The following is an 18721-nucleotide window of genomic DNA, read 5'->3' as shown; positions in this document are numbered from 1 at the left end:
TTCTACCCTTTTCGATATTCTGGTCAAAAAGATGATAAAAAAAATATATTCTGAATCCAGAGTTTCCCCATATATATTGAGAAAAGATATTTGATTTGCTGGCATCGAAAAAAACTTAATAAAAACGTTCGCGCTAAAAAAAAAATACGGACCAATAAAAAAAATATACCCCACCTTTTTTTAAGTTAAGTGGTTGCTCCTTTATGAAAGCCATTTTGACGATTTGTAGTATTTTAAAGATACTAAAGATGTCTCGATTACGCATAAAAAAGTAGGCTGCAGCACCGTGCTTACAGACGACGAAAAAGAATTGAGATGTTAAGGATCACTACCTTTTTATCTTTTCTGTTTCTTTCAAACGGTATTTCTTCTTCAAGGAGTATTTAGCAAAGGGAGATGTTTATATTGGTTTTTTTTTATTTATTTCTAGGTGTATTTTAACGGATCTGAGATACTAGACAAACCATACAATTTACCTCATACTTTATTTAGTAATGCATTTATGAGTAAATCGTTGTTTGAGTAAATACCCGTGGCAAATATTTTCCTGTACGTCCAGTCGATTCGGGAAGACCTTTTCAAATGAATTGTGTGTCCGGCAATGATAATGCTATGAGTCTTGATAAGGGGTTTATAAAGCTACGTAAATTCTTTTTGTTATATAACTTATGAATATATCACATTTAGACAAATATTTCTGTTACGAATTTTATAAATAATTGTTATAGATATCAATTTTATTCAAAAATCGTTCTTTCCTTAATAAATATGCATAGCAAAACTAATGTTCTAAATGCCTAGCTTTGTGTACACTTAACCTACACAAGGCCTACATTGACTATCGACTACATGTAGACAAAACATTATTTAAACTACATGTAAACATTAAGTCTAATCAATGGGATCGTAATTGTGTTTAGTTTACGTGTGAGTTACACTAACACACCACCGAGTTTGGATCAATGTGAACACGGCCTAAGTCGAATATAAACAATCGCATAATTGATACATTTAAACTGAGTTGTCTACTATTGCATGTTAGCAAACTTTACATTACAGGGGCAGATCCAGCCATTTTGAAAAGGGGGTTCCCAATCCAGGATAAAGGGACAGGTTTAAACTTTATGTCCCCATTTAAGTGCATTGATCATCAAAAAGGGGCGTCCAAACCCCCGGAACCCCCTGGATCCACCATTGCAGTGTTATTCGGTGTTAACTGGTAAAATGAAGACAACTTTGTTTGTTATAATTTTATGTAGCCATACAAAATGCCTTACTTATTTTAGTAATTATGTCACATACTACATACAGTTTTGAAGTGTTCTTATGTGTTTGTTTACTTTAAAGATTTTTGAACAATGTTTCAATAAATTAAGACATCTTGAAGTCACCTTACAAAATATTGACATTATAAGGTAAGATACACGATATGTCAAACACTAAGAGTCCAGATTCCAGAACAAAAGTGTCAAAAGATATAAGTGTATTATCTATTAGAAGCAAATGAGAATATCTCAATTTTGTGTATAGAGATATAATCATGACGAAGATAAGTCGATGAAAATACACTCAGATGAAAGCTACTGAGTACATCTCACGTCAATGAATCAAGAATCTGGCGACAAAAATAAACAAGTCATCGTGAGGGCAACAAATTGTTTTACAAAATTGACATATGAAATGTCTTATGATTTTTATTTAGACATTCCATCACTAAGAATGATAAAAACTGTGCATGAATCAAACAGTACATACAAAAGGATCTGAAATCAACTAAAATTCTCGTTATATAGATAAACTATCAGATATGCTTAAAACACCAAGGAATATCCTGACTATGGATAATCACATGATCTATACACATCAGTATGATTCCATTTAATAAACAATGAACATATCAAAATGATACCGTTAGATAAAATGGATGATTTGCTAGCTATATCACCAGGTTTAATCCAACGTTTTCTACCTAAGATAATGTCGGTACCAAGTCAGGAATATGACATTTGTTATACATTTGTTTGATGTGTTGGGGCTATTGCTTTTGCCATTTTGTTACGGACTTTCCCTTTTGAATTTTCCTTGGTGTTCAGTATTTTTGTGAATTTACAATACGTAGGACGGTTTAATGTAAAATCAATTTCACATCCCGGTACGTTTTGAAGCTTTTATCCACTGGTCTTGTGGTTACATTAAATTAAATCCAATTCTCATTTCTTTCTGGGATCTTTTTCTAACGGTTATGTCTTAGTATGCAGTTACGAGATTTATTCATTGTTCAACTTTTGTTGCATTTGTTGCATCTGTTGATTCACGTTTATCGGCCATTTATTTTTCAATAGGAAACAAATAATAAAAGAAGATAACCATCTATAATACTAAAAGATACAGACATGAAATTTCGCATAATTCTGTATGTACAATACTGAATTCTAATAAAAATAAACTCGGGTGACTCTAACTGAAAATGTGAAATCATTGCATTCTATTTGTTGCAGAACAGAATTAATATTTAGAGGGCAATATTCACCAATATTACACTGGACGATAATTTCACTAGTTGAAATAAAAATGGCCACTTTAATTGCCATTATATTGATTTTTAATTTCAAAAATAAGTCTTAAAATTAAGTACGTTCAGCTAGAAACATATTTCAACACAATATCAACAGTTATTTCACCAAAATAAACAAATTATATTTTACACAGAATATGCAATGCATGATCATATCCTTAAGTATGTAATCCACTGTGAGAAGTAGTTATTTTGATTAAATGTATCGAAAGAAATAAAGTGATCACAAAATATGGCAATTGTTTGGCACAAACACCTTTCTCATTCCAATTATTCCAATAATTTTAATTCGAATATTACTTGTTACATTGCTGATTTCAATAGTTTACTAAAAACAAACATTAATACAGAAGTTCTAAATATGCCATTTCAGAACCTTCAAATTCCTTGCATAGATTGCAAGAGCCATTAGCCGTCAAATTCATTTTCTCAACGGTTTACCAAATTCTCATAGAATATCTATACCATACTAAAACGCATATCAAAACAATATAAAAATCCAAAACAAAAACTAACAAAGCATGGACTTGGTATAACTTATCAACTTTTTATGCTTGTATTAGACAAGACGCAATCTGAACATCAATCGAGATGACGCCCATCCAAGGACTGTTGACGATCATATAATCTGATATAAACATACACATAGATTTTAATAGATAGCAAGCACATGCAATTATTTTTTTCTCTTTCTGTTTGACTACATGTTATTGGTTAAACATATATAAATATGATTGTTTTGCTTGTATAAGAATGATTTTTTTGTGGGTCAGATCAGTCAACGAAAGTGCAATTCCCTGTTTCACTTTCCAATGTTGACATTAATGAATGAACATGCTGACCACAACTTGCTGACTATTAATAGCTATCAGTTTGGTATAACCACATCAAATTAAATTAAATAACAGTTATACATTATTGACTTGCAAGTCATTAATTCAACCCTTTCAAGATCGTATCAATACAACCTTTAGTTTGATCTTTTTTGCGTGTGAATTAGACTTCACTCAAATTTATTGTAATATAGTCATTTTCTCGATTGCTTTGTTTTGCCTATACGATAATGGAATAATTATAAATAAATGCGGTGATAATTAAACTTTAGAATTATATAAATAATTTTATTCACGATCTGTTCGTTTTCAATGTCTTGTTAATTTTATATTTTATAAGTAATTAGCTAAAGTTTCTCACGCTGTTTTTAGTTTGAACAACTAATGTCGTTTTGTGTACTACAGAAAGAACTAACATGTATTGGGAATTGACTGATCAATTTGGTGTTATGCTATTATGGGTTATCCGACAGCTCTTGGTATTATATTGATACTGCTTAATCACTTTCACTAAGTGTATCGTTATCAAGTTTTGATTTTAATATTTCTCGCGTTAAATCTATAACAGATTTACAGCCCGAATACTCTAAACACATAGTTAACCCTAATAGCCCTAATAACCCTACATAATAATTTGACGCATAATAATTTGACGTTATAACATCAAGTAATGTTGAATAGCCCTACAAAATCAAATGAGTGGTAATAGCGTTACAAAATCATATGAAGTGAAATACCCCTACAAAGTCGTTTGAATTTAAATAACTATACTACCATCATAGGACGTGTGAAAGCCCTACAACATCAAATGACGTGAAATAGTCCCGCAACATCATAAGACGTAAAATAGCCCTACAACATAAAAAGGACCTAAAAAGCCCTACAACATCAAATGACTTGAAATAGCCCTACATGATCAAATGACCTGGAATAGTCCTACAACATCATAGGACGTGACATAGCCCTACAACATAAAAAGGACCTAAAAAGCCCTACAACAACAAATGACTTGAAATAGCCCTACATGATCAAATGACCTGGAATAGTCCTACAACATCAAATGACTTGAAATAGCCCTACAACATCAAATGACTTGAAATAGCCCTACAACATCAAATGACTTGAAATAGCCCTACAACATCAAATGACTTGAAATAGCCCTACAACCCTACAACATCAAATGACTTGAAATAGCCTTACAACATCAAATGACTTGAAATAGCCCTACAACCCTACAACATCAAATGACTTGAAATAGCCTTACAACATCAAATGACTTGAAATAGCCCTACAACATCAAATGACTTGAAATAGCCCTAAAAATTCATTTGTAGTGTAATTACCCGGAATAGTCCTACAAATTCATATGACATGAAATAGCCTTACAAAGTTATATGACGTGGTATAGCATAGTGTAATACCCCTGTTTATAAACAAAAAAAACAATGTTCTATAAAAATCGAAAACTGTGAAATTATAAACAGGGTAATATTTGTCAAATCAAAAACTGTTATAATATAAACAGAAAAACAATAAATTTAACATTAACAAACATCAAGGTTGTAAAGACAATAGCTGTAATATCATAAACAGATACATAGAAAGTTGAAAACTGTTATATAACCATAAAGCGAAAATAAGTAAACCTTGAAGTATTTCATTGATAAATGTATAACATGTGTGTAACTTTACATTGAAATCCATGTTGAATTTCAAAATATTATGAAGATTTTCATATATGCTGTACACATAAATATAAATATAAATATTTTTACAAACGTTAGGATTTACAAGGTGCTAGTTTTCATAGTATTACTTTTGAAACAAACTAAGATTCTATGTATGTCTCCAACGCCGGGCTAAACATCGTTAATCTTTCAACCCACAAGTTACCCTTTCTCTTGGTTCAAGCAAAGTGCCTTTGAGAATAGCACCATTGTCACACTTACACTTGATGAATAAATATATTACTGATGTTTTCAACCAGGATTTCCGTTTGAAATATTGGGATTTTCGTAACAGTATCTGAGCAGACACGAAATCCTGTATCGAGGGTTAACAAGTCTTCTGCATAACGGACATAAGGACTCCGCTAAAAATCCCGTGAATGTTCCAACGTAGTTACGGCTCGCATCTGTAGCTAAAAAAAAGGATATAATCTTATTTGATTAAAATGTTTAGTTACGGTGGTACAACACTACAAGGAAAAAAATCAGCAAAACATTTTAATAAATTGTCTTAGGATAATGAAATAATAAGCTTCTCAATGATCAAATTTATTGTAATCCTGCCATTTATTTGTATTGTAATCCTGCCATGTAAGATTGTCATTTAAATGTTATATGTAATATTGCCATAAAAGCGGGAGGGTTGGCTAGCCACAAAATCAGGTTGAACCCACCATTTTATTCTTAGAATGTCCTGTACCTAGTCAGGAAAATGTCCATTGTAATATTATAGTTCGTTTCTGTGATTGTTACATTTAAGTGTTGTATTTCTGTTGAGTCGTAGTTCTCCTCTTATATTTGATGTGTTTCTCTCAGTTAAAAATTGTAACCCGGATTTGTTTTTTCTCAATCGATTTATGAATTTCAAACAGCGGTTCACTACTGTTGCCTTTTTTAGTGTTTGTAAAACTGTTACATATCCATTGACTTTTTCCGATAAAGTATGTGGTTCAAGTTTTTTGAAAATTTTATATTTTTCGTCAAAGCGTCAAGGTCAATATTTTGTCAAAATTTTATGAAAATTAAACTAGCCAAATTAATGTTAGTAAAGATGTTCGGTACAACCTTAAATGTATTTTTTTCAAACTAACAGTAAAATCAAATTGTTGCTTTATATTTCAGTCCACAAACTTGCGTCTCAAAGTTTTGAAAGAAAGGTTAAATGAATAAGAAACACATTATCAGTTATTGCTAGTATAGTCTTAAAGGAAACTTAACATGAATTGCTGCAGAGTTTCCTGCATTTACTTTTCCCTAACTATTTTTATGTTTCTTAATACAATTCAAACACCATAAAGATAATATTACCTTGATTATTATTAGTATTATTATTATTATCATTGTTATTCTGTTGGTTGTTATTAGAAATGTTCTGGTTTCTTCCATTGGCAAATGTTTTTTTCCCTCGCCTAGTCGTAACAAGAATGCTGGCATGTTTTCCTGGGGCTTTTAATATTTGTATTGGTCCTAGTGCTGAATCCGGGATCTTTATTAATTTACTGGATGAAGTGCTAAAATCAAATATGTCATCGTCAGATCCACTACTTAGAATGGTAAACGGTTGATTACTTGCACTCTCTCCATTGGTTAGAATTCTTATCACTGTCGGTCCTGGACCCCCACTTGGTGTCAATTGTATCTTCTTTTTTCTCGAATCGTCCCCAACTGTTCTACCCAGTGCGCTCTTCCATAAGCTTGAAATGTATTTTTCGGCTGTAAATAGACAATGAACATCATTTAAATATCCAAACAAAATCGGGTGAAGTGTTTCTTATTTTAAAAAAAATCTAATCAAATCAAAGTTATTATCTTTATTTTTGACAGATGTTGGTTATTTTGTTGGGTTTTTTTGTTGTTTTTTTTTTTTTTTATTTAAAAACTTCTGTTAATTAGTGACAGAAAAACCCTTCGAGTATTTTAATAAATTTTCCAAAAAAAAACCATAAATGATCAATAGATTTCTTGTACAGTTCTGTGATTTGTGTGTGTTGTCAACTTAATTACATCTAGGTAACTCTAAAGGGGCATTTACTGTCAAATTCCTGTTCACCGATTCGACTCAAATTCTCACATTGGATTTATAACAAACAAAAACGTATATCCAAATTATAAAAAGTGTAAAATTAACAATTAACAAGGCATAGGCTCGATAATATTTAACATCGTGTCGTGTGTTTTGTAGTCTAGACGCCATATAATCAACTATCGAGTTGACCACTGAAGACTGCCGATGTCCATCAAGCGATAAGAACATAAATGTAAATAGATAACGAACTCGTACAGTTGGATTGTTCTAGATCTATTTAATTTCGTATCATTGGTTCAAAATATAAATGTTCATTATCGTTGTTACCTGTATAAGAATGAGTTTTAGTTGATCGAATCAGTCAATCGAATGATTTACCTTTGTTTCAGTTTCCATACAGACATCATTTTGCTTTTAAAAATAGAACACGCATAATTCATGCGTAATCCATTTCTAGCTAAGGGTTTAAATTGAAGCTGACATAAATACGGAGTCAATAAGGGTGAATTATTCTCTTGCGAGTGAATAATTCATCATCCATTTTTCTTTGGTGATTTTTACCAAATTTAACTATACTGGCTGCTAACAGCAAATTATCATTTCACTATTTCACTTTCATTATTGGTTGAACAAAAAAAATCATATTTTAAATTTGTATACATCTCGTAGCTATTGCTCCTTTAAATAATCATGTTGTATATTATAATGAAGAAATCATGAAATACTCGAGAGAAATATAAGCTGCACAACAGCAGCAAAAGGTCCATAATATTTTTATTATGATTAATGATTATAATTAATGTTATTTTATTTGAAGTTTTTTTTCTATAAATTCTAGTACTTTTATTATTATCTGAGACACAATTTCGAGAAGGAAAAAGTAAAGACAGACAACACCATGGCTACAGAAGAGGGGCAAATAACGAACAACTCCATAAACAGCTCATACAAATGGGCAGTTATATATCCAAAGTAAGTGTAAGTGGTGTTAAGCACCAGTTGACAAACAAACATTAAAAAAATGATTACACGAAACCTCTCCCCATACAAAACATAAATCGGACTCGCATGCTGCTTAAGGGGTAGTTTCGTACGCGTTCAAGATAAGAGTCACTACAAGAAGTGATATAAAAAAATGACAAGCGTACAACTTTATCAATTTGAGGGGGGTTAACTGTTTAACAAGAATTATGTCGCGCACAGAAAACATGATCCAAATAACATTTTTTTCTCAAATTGCCCCAAATGTAAGCTAAATTTGACGTATTTGTAGTGCTCTTATGAATTATTTCATCAAGTACCAGACTGTCCTTTCAACTACAGAGAACCTGTCGAGGAAAATTATATTCCTCGGAGTCAAAAGTTGCTAATATGAAACTAATATGAAATAGTTTGTTGACACCGGCACGCGTCTCTTAACATGAGAGCAATTAAAAAAACATCAATTATAACAAGAAAAATGATTACAATCATTACTCTTTAATTATACGATGACTTCAATGTATGAAATTCTAGTAAATCATCTGTAGTGACGGCCAGAACATTTAACGGACTATTGATATAAGATATGTATAAAATGTTAGGAAATTTAGTAGATTCTAGGTCACTAGGCTAAAGACAGTATATCATTAGCATCTACATGATTGAAGCCTTGTACTTGATAAATTCTTCAAAATGTGGACCTCTTTCGGATATTTAGTGTGTACTGCATATAAATGACGAGCGCAGCACATGTGTGTATGCCATGAATCACGTGCGTGTGCAATAAATCACACCACACTAGTCTAGAATAATTTGAAACAAATGATATAATAAGATAATAGAAAGAACATTGAACTCTTGAAATAAGGAATTAAAAACTAAGCAATTTTGAAATTGACAATATTTTTCCCTATTCTGGTGTCCATTTCATGCAGATCGACGGTTAGTTCACGACGTTTTCTGATATTTCAGCTAACCTTCTAAATAGAGGAAATGATGGTTTAATTGTGTCTTAAACTTCTAAAAAAAACATTAAAGATTTAAAATGTAGAGTGAACGGTTAATTAGTCAAACAACATGACTACTACATTCAAATTCAAATACTAAATTCAAATTCTATACAAATTCAAATGGATCAAAATTAATGTTTTATACTTTTTGTGTTTATTTGACACATGTAAAATTGTGTGCAACAAATATTTTGTCTATGAACTATAATTATATACTTTCATTATAAGTTGTTTTGAAGCATTGCACCGGCAAATTAAGTTTTCCGTTTAATTTAGATAAGACCCGCATTTACAATACTGATTTTAGTATTAAGAACGGTGTGCCGATACATTTTTGAAAAAGTTTAAAAGTAATTTGAGAGGAAATTTTTAATTGAGAAAACAGAATTGGCAAGAAATATGAAACCTGCATGAACAAATCTTAAGGAAAAAAAGAGAAATCAGAGAGTTAACTAAACTTTAAAACGTTTGCACCTGTCCTAATTCTTGAACCTGGTGTTAAGTGGTTGTCGTTTGTTTATTTGGTTCATAAATGTTTCGCGTTTCTTGTTTTTATATATATATATGTCGTGTACAAGTTGCGATATTGTACAGGTTATAACATGTACAAAAATATTGTACATGTTATAACTTGTATAATGCAAAAATACAAGTTATAACATGTACAAAAGTACCTCATACATGTTATATCCTGTACAAAATATTGCTTTAAAATGGTTTTAACTTGTACAAAATTAAAAATAAATCTTAATGAGGTAAAATATACATTTAAATTCACCAATGCATAAAGAACAACAATAAATAGGCCAGAACGTGTCTTTTTCTGTAGAGGACAATGATCAAAGTTTCAGAAATATATGTTTCATGACTTATGTTGGCAAATGTGTTTTCATGTAATTGTATGTTATATGCAGTCCATCATGGCTTAAATAAGTGTGAAACTATTTACTAAAAGCTTGCATTTCCTCAATGACAATAACATTAGATACGAGTAACTAAATTGTTTTAAAAAATTTAAGAACGATGCCTAATAATTTTGGGTAATACTCCACCCTCTCCTTTTATAGCATGCAAAGACTAAAACAATGTCTTATATGCTTACTCTGTCCCCTGGACATTAACTGTAACAAAAAAAGGACAAAACACACTAACATGAAGGAATAATATGGGGACGAAGTCCCCAATAACAGTAGAAAATTCAATAAAAAAAAAAATTCGGGAAAATTTCCCGAATTTTTCATTGTACTAATGAACTCAAAATCGTTCAATTTTTTTTTATGTCATGTTTTGAAATCCCGGACCTGCGCAGAAATGTACAATATACTTCCTTTTTCCGGTCTCGTTTGTATGAAACTTTGAGTAAAATATATATTTATCAGTCTAGTATAAAATAGGAAGGAACGCGCAATACTTATTTCATTTTTAATAATTCCTTGATATGAAAAAACGTTACCTAATGATAGCGTTTCTTGTTTACATTGCATATGACGTCATAATTTAAATAACGTCACAACTAAAATCCCTAACAACAGAACCAAAATCGGAAACGTTACTGTATTTCCGTGTCTTTTTGTTGACAAATAATTGAGTTACAAAAAAATAATTCATACAGACTTCGTCCCCATTTACAGGTAATGCCTGCCTCATATTAAAAAAAAGTTATGAACATGTTATTGAGGTCAATATATCATCTTATTTTTCGATTTTGTACAAGTTAAAATCATTTTTAAGCAATATTTTGTACAGGTTATAACATGTATGAGGTACTTTTGTACATGTTATAACTTGTATTTTTGCATTATACAAGTTATAACATGTACAATATTTTTGTACATGTTATAACCTGTACAAAATTGCAACTTGTACACGACATATATATATATAGATTAGACCATTGGTTTTCCTGTTATACAGTAGTCATGTTTGGGACCTTAGTAGATTGTTGTTCGTTGTGGGCCAAGGCTCCGTGTTGATTTTCACAAATTGTTTGTACAAAATATTGCTAACATGTACGTTTTAAAAAAAAATAGATTCAAATTTTTTTAAAGTCTCACCACTTGTATTACATAATACATTGTAAATATCTGTACAAGAGTTGTTAATTCTGCATTATAATTTCTGGAATATTTTAATGATGTAGATTACCATAATAGACCACTTTCGAGTTCATCCGTCACCGGAAAAAACTCGTCAATTATACGCGCCTTTATCATCGTCATTTGTGCGTTTAGGGGCGTCGTCACTTCCTTCCAATGTTGAGCGAGTGGTTGGAAAACTATAATTCTATATTGTACGAATTATTCGACAAATTGAATTCTCAAAATTGACAATCAACACTGCTGTCATTAGGGAAATGTCAGTAAGTACCTACAGAGCAACCATTATTTCTAGTTTATCCTGCACAAAGACGATCACTAAGACGCTTGATGAACGTAAATAGTGCAGGGATACAGGCGAGCCCCTCTATCTAGTAAATGACGTCATAAAGGCGTGTATAATTGACGAGTTGTTGCCGGTGACGGATGAACTCGAAAGTGGTCTATTAAAGGGCAATGAATTTAATCCTGGTATCTTTGATGAGTTTATTTACCACTTAATTCATACACAAATCTGCTTTAGAAAAAGAATCTAATCACGACACATGGATGGAATTCTTTAAATAAACAAAAAACTGGTATGATTCTCAATTTCGTTTGCGGTATAACATACATGTATCAGGTATGCATGAGGCATCAATTTTGGAAATTACACTTTTTTTTTTTATTAAAGTGTGTGAAGGAATATCCAAATACTTCAACATGTTCAAATGTCTACGTAGGGATTACCAGCCAACTTTTGGGAATTTTTAGACATAATTTATGGACTGGATTTCCGACAAAATCAATCATTCAAATCATGCAATTACACGTGATAATCTGTCAATCACGTGACAGAAGAGAACATAATATGTCATTAATAATATTATATATCAAGAAAAAGTCCAGAAAAGTACGAGTCAAGTTAAAATTTCTTCGAAAAAAAGAAAACTACGAAAAATGAACACCCAGTTTAAAAAATATTTACATGTCAGTAAACTTAAGAAAGCGCATTATACCCTACCACAAACTGGTGGCTTCGGAATGGTATCAAGAAAAGTATATTGATATCAAACTTGGTGCAGGATGTTATGGTTAATTATTAAACCAATAATATGAACCGAAACGAAGCCGAAAGTTATAAGTTTTCTGATTATTGGTATCTGCCCTTACGCCAGGTACCAAAGAAAGCGTATTTCACATTACAATGGATTATAAGATGGTAGTATATTAACACGTGGTATATTGTTCATGTATATAACAATATTATCCTTTGTCTTGGTAGGTAGGACTTAAAAAAACTTACAGAATAACACACCTGAATCGACCAATCTACCTTATTATTCAAGAATTTGCATAAAATGTATTTACACGAACTGACCTTCAATAAAAACGTAAATGTCTTAACTTATATGTTGTAACCAGTAGTAATTGAATATACTAGTTTCTTTGTTTTATTTGTAAATACCAGTGATGTTTTTTGCTAGAAACATTGCGTTACTAAAATATTTACAAACCGCATGTACGAAGGCTAGACATTCAAACTTGGCCATGACATAAAGACATAATCTTTACTACTCATATAATAAATACAGTATGCATACCACAACATTCAAATTAGGAATTAAAAAAAAAAGGAAACACAAATAGGACTAGTGAAGATCACTAGTCGAAGAAATCCGACAAATTGGTAAAAACAAAAAAAGACAAATCTAGATAACCGTCTAAAAGCATTACACGTAAAAATAATGACTGAACAATACTACTTCCACTGTCAAAGGGGGTGATCAAATGTGCTCCGGAAGGATAGCATGGGTCTGCTTCACATGGTGTCCCTCGTGTTTCATATAGCAACTACTAATTATGAGATGAGTTTGATTCGGTGATGTCACATTTGAGGAAAAGGATCGGCATTGTTGCTATAATATTTGAAACATTGAATCTTTTTAGGTGTATGGTTTTGTAGGTGTGAAAATTATTTATCAATTAATGCATGACCTATATAACCGTTGTTGGTCACGTAGTTCAAAATATTAAACCAAGTTGTTTGTGTATGAGTGCTATGAGAAATATATATATCACAATATTAGATGTGATTATAACGCATGCTCACTGGAATTTCCATGAAAAAATTATATTTCAATGTTAGATGGGATATAGGTACGCATGCTTATACATTGTATAACACAATGTTGTAAGAGTTTACTAAAGTATTCATGACAGTACAAAAAAATGAAATGCATGTAATCCTGATACAAGAAATAAGAAGAGGTGGCATGGTTGCAAATGTTTCAAACATAAACCAATCCTGTTGTTAGCAACTAAAGGACACTGAAGGTCAACATACGGCTTTCAAAAATGAGCAACACCAATAATTGTTTAAAGGTCATAAATCTATTCCATAACAGTTAATATTCAGTGCAAGAAAAATAGTTATGTAACTATGATCTTAAATCATCCTTATTTTGGGTGGTAGTCTATGACATTAAACACAAACTTTCATTCCAAATGTTTTTTGTCCACAAAGTACTAATTTTCGTTAGTTAGTAAGTACATTACAAATTCAAATTCAAATATATTCTATTGCTAATCAAAGCGACCACAAGGAGCAGAACAATCAACATTAATTACATACAAATGATTACAAGTGATTCAATATGATTAAGACACAATGTTATAAAAAAAAAGTAATAAAAAAAATAATATTTGTTAAAACAAGTAGAAGAATACAACAAGCACAGTGTTAATAATATAACTAGGTTTAAAAAGGGTGGTCACTGAGCATTACTATATCTATATATCATTTAAGAAAACTTTCCCATATGAGGATAAATTTTCCAATAATTCTCCAAGTTTCTGGAGTATGAAAATATCTTCAGAGGACATTAGCCAAATAAATTGTGATATAATATCTAAACTACTAAAATTTTTAAACCGTTGTTTTATTTCATTTAAAAATTTGAAACGAATATTTGAAAGTTTGTGCACTGAAGAAGAAAATGAATTTCATCCTCAACCTCAGTACCACACAATTTACAGATACGTTCTGAAACTGTCAGATTTTTGTACCTTCCCCTCTCAATCTCTAAATCGTGAGCACTGATACGGAATTTCGTTAAGTAATGTCTATATCTAAAATTTTCCTGCGAAAGGTAATTTTCTAAGCAAAATCTGCTTTTAAAAAGTCTATAAGTTCTAAGCTTGTTACCATATAGTTTATTGCCTCTGAAATCATTATTAGGCTCAGTTTGCCATATTAAATGATATTTTGATTGCATCTTTTTGCATAAATAGTTTTTTAACTTCGTCTTTAAATTAAGTGCATAATATTACATGTTTTGAATTTGTTTTAATATTAAGTCTGACACGAAAATTTGCTTACGGTGCATAAAAGTTTATCTAATGGAAAACCAATTTTGTTTATAGAGCTAGTTAATCTTGTGTATTTTACAACTGTTTCTTCCCTGTAGGTGTGTTCAATAGACATTGGTGTGCAATATAAAGTAAGCCCAGAGATAAATGTATATAATGTATATAATGATAATGTATGAAATGGAGAATCTTATAATCTTTGGTATAGTCATAAAGTACGTCTAAACTTTAGAGGGAAATTAGCATTGATTTTGTTAAATACATTCACGGACCAAGTTTGAATGAATCAATTATAAAACTCAATACTAAAGTAATACCAAGTGATTGATTTTATTTATGAAACATAAAAACTGATAACTAAATATATCTAATAAATTAGGAGAAATCTTGTAATTAATTCGTTGCACCTTGTCATGTGGGTGTTATTTCAAAATTTCGTTGTGCACCTGAATATTAAGAACTGTAACGCATTGAATAAGAATATATGTTATTTTAATCGTATGTTTTGCTATGACATGTAGAAAATGCCGATTGCATGTGATTTGTGATTTGATAATTTCAGTTAATAATAAACTTTATTGAAATGTTTACCAGATCGCTTGCCATAGCCATAGCCACATATGATGGCATACATAAATTTAAATTAAAAAAAATAAAAATATTTCCTAATTTCTTACAACTTTAGAACATTAGAGTAAATCCGTTTTCAGTGAAGTTTTTGGGGTTAACTTTTCTCTGTAGCTTTGTGTAGTTGGTGTTTCTCTTTGCTTATGTTTCCGTCTTTTGCTTAACATATGGGGTTAACACTCTTGATATGGGTCATGTTCAAAAATTGTCAAATTTTGAAATTGAAAATTTATTAAAAGCTACTTATTCAAACAATCCTCTACATAAGCAAATCAAAACAAACAGCACTTAAAGTACAACATATTAAAAGATGCAATCTTGGTAATGTCATACAAAAATGTATTTTGTATTTCAAGTAACAGTCTGCATGAAAACATGTCCCGGACATATTTCTGACCTTTGACCGACCAGTCTTTTCTCTTATTCCTAAATAAGCGGAAACGCAGCAAATACAGATTTCAAGTCTTTGGTTTCATTCAAAATGCATTATTACCGAAGCGTTTCACCCTAGAGGTGAACACGCTACCACGATAATGACAGGATATTGTTCTACGTAAATGGGAAATCAACCCAACGCTACACATACCAAAAATGTAAAATGGAGACAAACTAAGAACACACTTTGAAATTTGATGTAGAAATGATTTGGGCGCATTCAATAATGGCGTTATTTTTATTTACATATTTGCCCATCCGTTTTGTTGGGTATTTGTATTCTTAATTTCTAATCGTCTCGTCGATTTTTTTGTAACCCATACTTTCTCATATACTGTGACCGTGTAATACATGTATATCCTATATCATACGTCTGCTATATTGTTTTCTCTTACAGATCCTAGCATAAAAAGAGATCTTATGTTAACATATGATGTTGTTTGATTTTATTTTAATGTAACATCCATAAAAAAAAGTAATTGTAAGGATAGTGGTGATTCGTGTACGTAAAGTGACATGATGTTAGTCTTTCTTTTATTTTTTGTGTTAAGTTGTTTGTCTGATGATGTTTTTTATTAGTTTATTGGACATCGTCATCCTCTTTTTCAATTTATTCGTTTTTGAGTCCAGACAATATATGAATGAATTCAAAAGTATTTATAAGTGGACATTTTATTTCTTATGCATTGTCAATATTTATCTAGAAAACCAACAGAACACGGGAGGCACTGTCATGACTGTGAAAAGAAATCCGGCGAAGCAAGTTTATTCAAATATTCAGCGATAATAGCAAAGCACTGCTACATGTACATTAACACATAGTATGACAGACATTTAAAAAAAGGGGAAAATGATTAAACGTCAGTTAGAAAGATGTAAAACGACAAAATAAAAACCAATCAAAAACCTATAGGAAATAGAAGAATTTTCAACAATACACTTGTATCTTATATAGTATTCAAGTTTAAAACCTTTTTTTGAATTTAAGTCTACGTCAGTATGATATCTTTATATGCACTTAAATATAAAATTGATGAAACAAAGTGCCCGTGGTCTACATTTGGGGATTCTTATCTAAAATGAAACTACGTGGATGTCTTTGTCTTAGGAATTATTAAGCAGATTATAAAAAGATATCCACTAAAATTTGTGGGTCTTATAAGTATATAAGTAACTCTCTTCAGGATTTATAATATTCAATTGCAACTGAAAAAAAGTTATAATTACTGTAATTGTACATACTCTTTTAAAGCAAATAAATTACTGATATATAGGTGAAGTCGTATGATTTTTTTTGGCGCTAACCTATCATCTTTATAAAAAGGTTAAAATGAAATGTTGTTATTTGTATTTTTTTAGGTTGCATCTGATTCATCTTTCGGTGAGTATTGCCTTGATTGAGTTCTATGTTAGTTCATTTATATAACTTGAATCTATTTTATTATGATTTATATTTCATTGTTGGCTACCTGTTGGGATGACTGAAAATTAGCGCCTTCAACTCTGGTTGTAAAACCAAAATGTAATTGACCACATTACTTAACGCCTTTTAATTATACATGTAGGGTTAGATTTTAAAACAAAAAGTCCAATTGGCCACAGTACTTTAAAACGTCTTTTAGGATAAGATTGTTAAACAAAAGGTCAAATTGACCACAGTACTTAAATCCTTCAACGTATAGGGTTTGGTTGTAGTCCAAATTGTCTAATTAACCACAGTAAATCGCATTTCTATTTTTGGACAAGTTGTATATATATATATATAGTATTTAAGATGGTCACGCCCTATAAAGCATATAACACTTGACAAAAAGTAAATAAACAATACATATATATATAAGAAGATGTGGTATGAGAGCCAATGAGACAACTCTCCATCCAAGTCACAATTTGTAACAGTAAACCCTTATAGGTCAAAGTGCGGTCTTCAACACAGAGCCTTGGCTCACAGCGAACAGAAACCAATGAATATGTATGATTTGACCACTTACCGTTATTCGGTTCTTCCTTCCGTCTTACCGCAAAACTACGGTATCTCGAACTTCCACTGTTGTACATTCGTCCATGGGTCAAGTAGCTCATGCATAACAAATAAGCAACAGTTAATTCAAATAAAAAATAGATCTGTACCATGTCCATTTTGAAAGGCAGAAGAATATTTTTTTTTTGTATTAGCCCAATAAGTAAATCCGACATGAAAGATCTACCACATGACACATTGTGTAAGGATAACAGTTAACAGAGTGTGACAGTTCTCAGATTTATGGGACAGTTTTGTAGTGATGATTGACCAGTTTTACACATTAATTATTCATGTACGACAAGAAACTCCATTAGTATAAATTGGTTATATTCCAAAATTGTGCACAGTTAAGAATCTGCAAGTTGAGCTGTAGGCTACAAGCATCTGTATATATGTATCATCTGTATTCAATGTGCGCACAAAGTAAAGTAGTTCAACAAATCATATGATGTTTATTTATAAAGTATTTTCGTTCTTTGTTTTCCAGATAAGCACCTGAATCTAGTACGACACTTGGTTAGCTTTTACCATCCATAATATTGGACACTATGTGTACTTTGTGTTCTCTCTATCTAATGTAATCCGACAAGGAAATCGTACTCCGCCCTGCTTCTTCCGTGAAATATCAAAGGTTAATTAAACTTAACATTGCCAAATACGTAATTGAATAGAATGAACTAAAATGACGTTGGGTTTAAGGAAGTTGACAATAGAAGAGATATGAAAATTATGTGTAAAACCGACATGAAATATATGTGTTAAAATTACAAATTAATATATAACAACATTTTTAGGCTATATAAATGAATATGATTTAGATGAATGGTATTAACATGTAAATATGCCACCGTCAAGTGTGCAGCGCATCAATCCTATACTGCCCTAGGTCGTCGTATAATAGTAACCTTTGTTTGGTTTAATGATGTATTACTACAAAAACAATAAGCAATACACATAATGTATTATTCACATGTTATTGATGGGTAGGTAAAAAAGATGTTATACAAAACCTTAAATGTTTGTATCTTTAATATCAT

The 18721-nt window shown here is 31.0% G+C and overlaps 1 protein-coding gene across 1 annotated transcript; it reads right to left on the bottom strand.

Moving 5' to 3' along the window:
• Nucleotides 1-5045: 5045 nt before the first annotated feature.
• On the bottom strand, nt 5046-17993 carry LOC139500634 (uncharacterized). Its single transcript, XM_071289391.1, has 3 exons — nt 17653-17993; nt 6444-6848; nt 5046-5548 (listed from the first exon to the last, which is right to left on the bottom strand). The coding sequence occupies exons 1-3, from the start codon at nt 17855-17857 to the stop codon at nt 5388-5390; spliced, it is 771 nt and encodes a 256-aa protein (XP_071145492.1). The 5' UTR covers nt 17858-17993; the 3' UTR covers nt 5046-5387.
• Nucleotides 17994-18721: the final 728 nt, after the last annotated feature.

Source organism: Mytilus edulis, chromosome 13 (assembly GCF_963676685.1).
Source record: "Mytilus edulis chromosome 13, xbMytEdul2.2, whole genome shotgun sequence".
NCBI lineage: Eukaryota > Metazoa > Mollusca > Bivalvia > Mytilida > Mytilidae > Mytilus > Mytilus edulis.
This window is presented reverse-complemented; position numbering and strand designations above follow the sequence as displayed.

Excerpts from the sequence above, each read along its gene's own strand:
- LOC139500634 (XM_071289391.1), bottom strand. The coding sequence starts at position 17,857 with ATGTCGGATTTACTTATTGGGCTAATACAAAAAAAAAATATTCTTCTG. Across the intron at positions 6,849-17,652 it reads GAAGGAAGAACCGAATAACG|CCGAAAAATACATTTCAAGC; the intron begins GTAAGTGGTCAA and ends GTCTATTTACAG. Across the intron at positions 5,549-6,443 it reads TAATACTAATAATAATCAAG|CTACAGATGCGAGCCGTAAC; the intron begins GTAATATTATCT and ends CCTTTTTTTTAG.